At 42.4% G+C, this 10,169-nt stretch overlaps 1 protein-coding gene across 1 annotated transcript in view; it reads left to right on the top strand.

The window, feature by feature from the left end:
- The window catches only part of SLC6A11 (solute carrier family 6 member 11), a 179,094-nt gene extending 177,334 nt beyond the window's left edge, over positions 1-1,760 (top strand). The window contains exon 15 of the mRNA XM_024193609.2: positions 1,575-1,760. Coding sequence (XP_024049377.2) covers positions 1,575-1,727 — 153 coding nt within the window. The 3' untranslated portion in view covers positions 1,728-1,760. The remainder of the gene's footprint in view (positions 1-1,574) is intronic.
- The last annotated feature ends 8,409 nt before the right edge of the window (positions 1,761-10,169 follow it).

Below are 10,169 nucleotides of genomic sequence, written 5' to 3'. Positions count from 1 at the left end.
GCCCGGGTCCCTGCTCGCCCGCACGGAGCGCAGCCTGGGGATAATCCCAGAATAATGTTCTCAGTATGTTCAAGTAAAGGTGGCTCTGTACCAATCCTGCATTAAATGCTTCTTTAAGGCATCAGCCTTATTCTAACCCTGCAAGATCATAGAGCATGATCAAGGAACCCCATTCTCCTCCTTACAGCACTATCCAGATTTTACCAAGCAGAAGGTGGTGTTATACTTCTCATCTATTAGAGTAGGCCTCCAATAGCTACTCTTTTTATTTGAAGTTGGGAACTATCACTAACAAGACTGACCCAGCATTGTTCTTTAATTCAGACAGCTAGTCTTCGTAACTGTCGTAGCATTCATTTCCTAAGTGAATTCAAGAAATATTCCTCCTTTGGTTAAGCATCAAAGTCCAGTCCTTAAGAGCACTGACAATCTCAGGGCAAAGAAGTCATGTCTCCTGTACTGAGATCTATTAGATGGTCATCAGTTCACTGAATTCTGTGTATTGGTCATCCAATCTTAGCCAATATCATTTCCTTTATTTTATTTTTTTTTTTTGGTGGCAGAAGTCTCCGCCACAGCTTAGTGCTTAGGGGAAGATGGAGGAAAGTTATATATAATCCATCTCGTCTCAGATGCCTATATTTATAGAATAATCCTGCTTCCCTCCCTGGAGCCATACTGAATGAAATCAGATTGTAATGGATCTGGGGACCTTAGCATGCAAAATAGCAAAATTTATCCATGCCAACCTGAAAAATGTCCTTTCTTTGAGTAATAAAATCCACTGATCTGGCCCACCCTGGAAACAAATGGATCATCCAGAAAAGAGATGGAAATTGACATATCATTAGGTGCAATTTATCATGCTTTGCATTAGGAGAAATTGTTGTGCTTTTCCTCAAAGTATATTTAGCACTATCGGTAATTCAGTAAAGAGATTGGAATTCTCCTGGCTGTGGAAGCTATCTCACCTGGAGGCAACTTCAGGAGGCAGGGCATTCCTCTGCTGCCAATGAGTGACAGGTCTGACTCTGTCCCAAAGCAGCAAGCAGGCTGAAGTACCATTGTAACCGATCTGTGGAACTTATTTCTTAAAGCAAGGATATTTTTAGGTAAGCACAGGTACAATTTGCAACTGTAGCTTCAGTTCTATATTCAGACCCCCTATGAAAGGCTCTTGCATATCTGATTTAATACTTTTCTCACTGCGTCTGGCTGGATTGCATCAAATTCACCTGCATAAGTGGAGCCCTAGTCTTTGTGCTCACCTCTGCAGAGGAATGAATATCGCCCTGCATCTATTGTGAAACTAAGCTTTTGGTCAAGCATATGAGGGTTTGCTTTCATGTTCAAGCCCTTGGATTGGAATGCTGTGGAAGGGAGCGGTGTGATGTGCAGCTTGTTACACCAATTAAGTGGCTCCCACAGGGTTCCAGTGGAATGAAATGGGCCTGCAGAGAAGAGAGATTCCATAGATATTCCTGCTATGAGGAGATGATGATGATTCTGGCTGCATGCGTGTATGTTTCTGTCTGAGAGAGAGATAATGTCTTCCATTTTCTCCAATGTTTCAGAAATTCAGGAAGCTGGTCGTACCTAGCCCCGATCTGAAGATGAGAGGGAAGCTTGGAGCAGGGGGATATGCTGCTACAGTAAATGATTGTGATGCCAAACTGAAAGGCGATGGCAACATTTCAGCCATCACAGAAAAGGAGACACATTTCTGAAAGAACTCTCTTTTTGTGTGTGTTACTTTTTGTATAAATAAATAAATAAAATAAATAAATACTTCACTTAATTATAGAGGCTGCTTGTTTTGCACAAAATTTATTAACCAGTTAATTTTAAAGTGAACATTGTATACTTGTTTAAAATGATTTTTTAATTATTATTATTATTATTATAAGTAACGATTATATAAAAGAAAAAAGAACTAGCATAGTACTGTATGTTAGTGATGACTTGTAATATGGTGATTTTAGTAAATGTTTTATAGACGTTAGAAGGACCTGTATAATGTGCTGTAAAACTTTTCTACTTGGATTTTTTGGAAAGCATGGTGTTGTATAAATATATCTGTTCTAATCTGTAAGCATTTCAGACCATTTCAGCTACTAATGTATGTCTATAAAGGGGGTCACAATGTCCTTTTGTTTATATTGGAGGGAGTTTTGGGGGACTAGTAGCTCAGCTGCATCATCTTTCTATCTGAATGTGGGATTGACCCAAAGCCCATTGAAGTCAATGGGAGTCTTTCCCATTATCTTCAAAAGGGCTTGGATCATGCAGTTTGTGAATCAAACTCTGCCCCTGAACCGTGCAGTCCTTTTGTCCGAGTCAGAACTGCAGGCTCCAGCCTTGTACTTGGCAAAGCACTACTTGCATGGTGAGTACTCTTTCTGGAGCCTAAAGGAAATACCACCTCATCGGTGTCTTCCCCCATGCCTGAACTTCTCACCACAGCCAGGTATAGAAATGTGGTGGAATGAGTCCCCCTTTGAATGACTATTTTCCTGGAGACATCTAGAGGCTATTTTTTTAAGAACTCTAAAGTGTGTTGTTGTGAAGTGAGTGGTGTCTGATCTCACCTTTGCTACTTCCTGGAACATCTGAAGCTATTCCATGTTGTTTGTGGCTAGCTAAAATTCCCTGCATTTTGTTACTTCTCCCTTTCCCTGAGTTGAAATGTGTTTGTCTTTGCTTGTAAAACAGAAAGGGAGTCCCTAGGACAGTTTCTTTAGCTGGAGAGGATCTGAGAAAAATGGAACTCATTTTAGAGAGATTCCCCCCCTCAAATATCAGAGGGGTAGCCGTGTTAGTCTGGATCTGTAAAAAGCAACAGAGAGTCCTGTGGCACCTTTAAGACTAACAGCTGTATTGGAGCATAAGCTTTCGTGGGTGAATACCCACTTTGTCAGACGCATCTGATGAAGTGGGTATTCACCCACGAAAGCTTATGCTCCAATACATCTGTTAGTCTTAAAGGTGCCACAGGACCCCCTCAAATGAAATCCAGAAAGAAATTATGACAATATAGAGCACTTATATGGCTCTTTTAATCTTCAAAGCACTTTTGAAACAGTACTGAACACAACTGGAGCAGTTGGCTCCTTACCTGCACAACAGCCCTGTGAGGTAAGTTATATAGGACATGTTTTGCAGATGGGGAAATTGAGACAGGAGATGTGTCTTGCCCAAAACTACAAAGAGAGTAGGAACTGGGTTTTGAAATGATGATTGGGCCACAGGGGTTTCCAATTAACAGTCCCAAGATCAAACCACTAGACTATCTTGTGCTCTCTCCCTCTGTCAATATTGCAAACACCACTACTAGACAATTTCTTTTCCCTCTCCCCTCAGGCTGACAGGATACATCTGACTCAGTGGCTGGGTGGGAAACTGGTGAGTTTACTGTCTCACATAGGCTTGCCTCACCAGCTAATGTGCAAGCAACAGCATAACAGAATATTGGCGCAATGTCACAGCACACCCTGCTCAGACGGGTTGAAATTCACCCATGCTCAGAAGCCCAGCATAGGGAACTATTAGGGAAAGTTTAACTGGGACTAGAGTGGTACAGAGGCTTCATGCGGGCCCACTGCACAAGGGTGGATTTCACCCATAGTTTCTAGTATATCTTAACATTACATAGAGATGTATAATATAGATTTGACAATTTAATGTGATCTTAAGATATTTTGCATAGCTCCTGTAAGATATTCAGTAGAATCATATATCCTCAAATCAGATTATGTAATCTATATAATTTAATGGCCTTTTTTTGCGGGGGGGGAGGGAACTGGGTACTGAAGAGAAGACTATTCTTGCATCAGCCTGAAATTAATCCAAATTTTTTTGTGGGACTGGTGACTTTGGATGCCTTAATTTTTGGGTGCTCAACTAGAGACATCTTAAAGGGGCCTGACTTTCAGAGAGTGCTGAGCATGTACCTTGTGAAAATCAGGTTCCTTTAAGGAGCTCCAGCTGAGCAAACAAAAATTGAAGTGGCTAAAATCACTAGTTACTTTTGAAAGCCTTGGCTGGGATATTTACTGAAGAGAAATGTCATCAAAATTAAAATTGCAGCTAGAGCTAGTTGTAGAAAATATTGAGATGCAAGTCCATCCTACTGCTTGATGTTGGAAATGTATCCACCCCAGAGTTCAGAAATCAGTGCCTCTTTGCAGTACTAGCAGGTCATGAGAAATACATTCTGTCCAGCATCCTTCTCTAGTCCTCATTCTTGTTCCCCCACTGAAAGGGCCAACAACTAGCTCATCAAAAACAACTTGCAATCTGTGGGTCACCTTGCCTAAGAAGACATTCTGTACCTAGTCTCTCCAAATTATCCTGTCTAGTCTCTACTCATTTCCTAATGAGTGGTGAAGGGTCTAGAAACCCAAGTCCACTGCTTTGCTAGGGCCTGACTCTGCAAACCCTTAATTGTGTAAAGAGTCCTTACTCTCATGAGACCCATTAACTCTAATGGAGCTACTCATGGAAGTCAAGATTACTCATATGAGTTTGCAAGAGTAACCATTGAAATGTGCCAATTTGTAAGATAGTCACCACACCAACTGTCCATCCCATAGAAACGAGATGATAATTCCAGGTAATTCAGGGTAGCCATTTAAATCAAAGCACATTTCACCGCTGTTGACAAAGTGAGCCATGCATTTTAGCTTGTTAATCCACTTTGGACTGTCATACTCATCCAAATATCTCTACAGGTACTATGGAACATGCTTCCTACTCTGCTGCTATGAACCATTTCACCAATAGCTTTATACACATACATATGGTTCGGCATGGTCTAAAGCATTATACAGTGTTACTAATGTGATGTGCTTGTAAATGTGTGCTTGTAATACCTGACCCATTTAACACTTTACTGATTTGTTTTTTAAGATGTGTGAGGTTGGGTTTTTTTTGTTTGGTTTGGTTTTTTTGGAGGGGTGGGGGGAAAATTTCCTACTAGTATTTGTGAACTTTTTTTTAAACAAAATATGAAGGAAAAAAAGCAATTATGTCATTGTGATGACTTTTTTTTATATGCAGTAGAAACAAACTTTTCTGAGTATTTGCAGTATTATGGAGGAAAAAAACAAAACAAAATCCAGAAATCCAACAACCACCAAGGTTTATGTACTGGTTTACACACACACAAAAAAATCGATTTGGTATTCGAAGGGCACAAAGTTTTGTCTCCTTACTCATTTTTTAAAATTAAAGGAAATGGACAAAACTGTATCTGGTGTCCTTGGTTTATATCAATGCCTCTCACTAGATATTTATATGGCCCTCATAATCACAGTCACTGATGTATTTTATCCTCACAACTCCCCATCAGGTATCTCTGTTTTACAGATTGGGAGCTGAGACACAAGATTGGTTGACTGACTTGCCCAAACTCACCCAAAAAGTCTGTGGCTGAGTCCAGGTCTCCTGAGTCCCAGTCTTGTGCCCCACCCACTCGATCCTCCTTTCTACTCCAAATATAACTGCCTCTATCCTGAGAATTTTTCCTGTGTCACTGTCCCACATGCCTATTGAGATGGTAATTTAGCACAAGCTGATAATTTTGCATGTCAAGCTGATTAAAAGTTCTGATAGATAAGCTGCTCCCCATCCTCAGAGGTTGATATGCTCTGTGCACTTATACTCTGCCATGGGCAAATGTCAAAAGAGTGGGAAGGTTGGGTTGGTTAATGACCCACATGGTCAGAGGATTACCTGACCCTTATAGTTGTGTTCAGCGAAGCCAAAAGGTCTGACTGGACCAGAAATTCCATGGGAACATCCTTTTTGGTGGTTTATGGACACTTACAATTCCAGGCCTGGCTGGAAAATGGAAGCGTAAAGCTGCATGAAAACACAGAGAAAACAATGTTGGTTATAGTTCTTTGAACCCTAAAAAAGGGTTGGTTTGGACTCATTTTGAGGGATGGATGCTGAGCCAGCTGTTGGCCTTCCTAATACTGTGGTCTGCACTGATGTGTGGGAGCTAGCAATAGAAATGCTTTTGTTTACAAAGAAAAGTCAGTCTCTAGCCCGTTTCCTCATGATGTTGAAAACATAAACCAGTATAAACTATTTACCACAGCTAAAAGGACCAAAGAGCTGGGCTCCACACTTGAAGCAAGAGGATGGGTGATGTGCCTAAACATTTCCTGCCCCAACACCCTTTTTATGTCAGTTTCCCAAATTGTTTTATCTTATTACCCTATGGACTGTGACCATTCCTTGACTTCTCTTAAAACTCCTACAACAAACTCACTGCTCTGTTGTGTGGCCTGCCATTGCCACTTCCTTGCTAGGTGGTAATCCTGGGTGGGTACTAAGTACAGTCATTACTTCTTGGTCTTCCATTCTTTTTTTCTGCATCTCTGCCCTCCTCTCTTAGTGGACACCACCATTGCCATGATGGTTGTCCATTTCATGGAAAAGAAGGACTTGAGCTTGTTTGCCATCACCTATTAGCAGAAACCAAAATCTCATACATTTTCTCATAGGAGGAACAAAAACCAGGTTTAAAAGCCAGGGGCATGTTCTAGCCAATAATTGTTCCTCATGATATTATCATGCTAAGTATGCCTTCTCCTACATAGAGACTAAACTGAATGACTGCATGTCAGAGGACCTATACTTGTAACGGCTAATGATGAGTCTCCTTCTGCCCAAGGGACAGGGATCTGTGCTTTTTGACTAAGAGGATCCCTATTGCTCTTGTGGAGTGAGTGTTCAGCATAGCGGAACCAGCAGGTTGTAGGAGTGGGTTTGTTACAGTATAACAGGGCCTGCCTTCCTCTAAGAGTTGCCGATGGATATTAAGTTAGTCAATGTAGTTAACCATCTATCCATCCGTTCCTAGGCTCTTACTCACTATGGAGTTGTGCTGCATGTTTGGCAGCTTTTCCTAAATGTTATTGAAAATCATAACCTTTTAGTGAAAAGCCCTGGTTAATCCATCATTATTTTAATAGAAACACTGTTCTCTTATCCTGTGCATGGATGATTCACTCTTCCTGTCTCTCCCAAAGAGTGAACAGTCTGCAAAAAAGGCAGAGTTAGCGGCATGCCATGCTCAAAAGAGCAGGCTACACATATTCACACAGACAACCCCAGGGGCAGTTCCAGCTTCGGTTCATGCCATTTGTATGGAATATAGCTCTACTCTGATCACTAACCACCATCATTAAGCTTGGCATCCACTAAATCATATGCAGGCACATGTGCAAAGCCAGACCTAGAAGAAGGCAAGACAATACTAACATTCTATTTTATTAAAAACAACAAGGAGTCTGGTGGCACCTTAAAGACTAACAGATTTATTTGGGCATAAGCTTTCGTGGATAAAAACCTCACTTCTTCAGATGCATAGAGTGAAAGTTATAGATGCAGGCATTATATACTGACACATGGAGAGAAGGGAGTTACTTTGCAAGTGGAGAACCAGTGTTGACAGGGCCAATTCAATCAGGGTGGATGTAGTCCACTCCCAATAATAGATGAGGAGGTGTCAATTCCAGGAGAGGAAAAGCTGCTTCTGTAATGAGCCAGCCACTCCCAGTCCCTATTCAAGCCCAGATTAATGGTGTTAAATTTGCAAATGAATTTTAGTTCTGCTGTTTCTCTTTGAAGTCTGTTTCTGGAGTTTTTTTGTTCAATGATAGTGACTTTTAAATCTGTAATAGAATGACCAGGGAGACTGAAGTGTTCACTTACTGGCTTTTGTATGTTACCATTCCTGATGTCCAATTTGTGTCCATTTATTCTTTTGTGGAGGGACTGTCCGGTTTGGCCAATGAACATGGCAGAGGGGCATTGCTGGCACATGATGGCATATATAACATTAGTAGATGTGCAGGTGAATGAGCCCTTGATGGTGTGGCTGATGTGTTTGGGTCCTCTGATGGTGTCGCCAGAGTAGATATGGGGACAGAGTAGGCAACGAGGTTTGCTACAGGGATTGGTTCCTGGGTTGGTGTTTCTGTGGTGTGGTGTGTAGCTGCTGGTGAGTATTTGCTTCAGGTTGGGGGGTTGTCTGTAAGCGAGGACTGGCCTGCCTCCCAAGGTCTGTGAGAGTGAGGGATCATTTTCCAGGATAGGTTGTAGATCGTGGATAATGCGCTGGAGAGGTTTTAGCTGGGGGCTGTATGTGATGGCCAGTGGTGTTCTGTTATTGTCCTTGTTGGGCCTGTCCTGTAGTAGGTGATTTCTGGGTACCCGTCTTGCTCTGTCAATCTGTTTCCTCACTTCCCCAGGTCGGTATTGTAGTTTTAAGAATGCTTGATAAAGATCTTGTAGGTGTTTGTCTCTGTCTGAAGGGTTGGAGCAAATTCGGTTGTATCTTAGGGCTTGGCTGTAGACAATGGATCGTGTGATGTGTCTTGGATGGAAGCTGGAGGCATGTAGGTACGTATAGCGGTCAGTAGGTTTCCGGTATAGGGTGGTGTTTATGTGACCATCACTTATTTGCACTGTAGTGTCCAGGAAGTGGATCTCTTGTGTGGACTAGTCCAGGCTGAGGTTGATGGTGGGGTGGAAATTGTTGAAGTCCAGGTGGAATTCTTCAAGGGCCTCCTTTCCGTGGGTCCATATGATGAAGATGTCATCAATGTAGCACAAGTAAAGGAGGGGCACTAGGGGACAAGAGCTGAGGAAGCGTTGTTCTAAGTCAGCCATAAAAATGTTGGCATACTGTGGGGCCATGCGGGTACCCATAGCAGTGCCACTGACTTGAAGGTATAAGTTGTCCCCAAATCTGAAGTGGTTGTGGGTGAAGACAAAGTCACAAAGCTCAGCCACCAGGCGTGCTGTGGCCTCATCAGGGATGCTGTTCCTGACAGCTTGTAGTCCATCCTCATGTGGATGGACTACAAGCTGTTCATATTCTATTTTGTTGTCTCGCCTACTTCTAGTTCTGATTTTCACATGTGCCTCCATGTGATTCATTGGCTGCCATGCTTAATGATGGTGGTTAGTGATCAGAGCAGACCTATATTCCATCTAAATGACCTTGTATTAGTTGCACTATCTAAAGTCTTCTCCGTTTGGAAAACTTTGTATCCTGCTGCTTATTCTAATGTGGCAGGAGTCAATGTAGTTGCTTTGGGGTTTCCTTACCTCCATCTGTAAATCAGCATAAGGGCTGTCAGTAGGAACAAATTCAGTTGTGGGATTAGTGGGTCAGTCTGTTGCTGCAGAGCATCACAAAGAGCTCCTGCAGTTTTTTTAGTGTGCCTTATGGAAATATAGTGGTTCTTTTTAATAGGGGCTCAATCTGCTTAAATATAGTCCCAAAATTAGGTTTGAAAAAAGAAACATCTGAGCATCAACAGAAAACTGCCCATGAATTCTCTTTTAATTTTAGTTTGTTTTCCTGTGGAATCGGTTTTGTTGCTTGGATTTAAATAGCCCCTTGCAGAATTTGCAAACATTGCAGCATTGAGCTAATGCATGAAAACCTGGAAGGGGAAATAGACTAGTGATGATAATGGAAGTAGACTGGTCTGTTTTCATGGTCTGAGCAGAGAGAAATACAGCAAGGAATGAATGGCATTGAACTGGGCTTTAAAAAAATCTTTCCATTTTAGTAACCCAAGGCATATTTGCCAACCCTCCCTGTCTGAGCCCCAGGATTCTGGCCTGGGTCCCATGGAGATGCTAACCTGTCTTGAGGCAGTGTTCTTCCTGAATCTCCTCCCAGCTTCTAGGGACTGCTGCTCCTGTGACTGCCTCTCTTCTTCCTCCCCCTGCTGCATCTTGCTGCTCTTCCTGTGAATGTTGCTCTGCTCACTGCATCATCCCTGCTTCTGCAGCAGGCGAAGACAGCCACCAGCTGCCTGAAGGGATTCATCAGACCTAATGAGCAGCAGCCGCCGTCCTGTTTGGAGAAGGGGAAGGAAAGAGAGGAGGCACTGATTGGAAAGAGGATGCCAAGGGAGGTAAGGTCAGGGAAGGGGAAGATCCCACCGAAGAATGGAAAGAAGAAGTTGGGACCCTTGTGAAGGCAGAGTGGGAAAAAAAGAGAGAGAAAAGAGAAGAGGGAGATGCACCATGAAAATGTTGGAGGAGGAACAGGCCTGCTACAAGTTATCAATACATTAGAATACATACAAGTTATCAATACATTAGAAGCAAGAGGAAGACCAAAGACAGGGTAGGCC

Source organism: Terrapene carolina, unplaced genomic scaffold (genome assembly GCF_002925995.2).
Source record: "Terrapene carolina triunguis isolate 2854851 unplaced genomic scaffold, T_m_triunguis-2.0 Scaffold232, whole genome shotgun sequence".
NCBI lineage: Eukaryota > Metazoa > Chordata > Testudines > Emydidae > Terrapene > Terrapene triunguis.
Note: the sequence above shows the minus strand (reverse complement) of the source record. Positions and strands in the feature narration are given on the sequence as shown.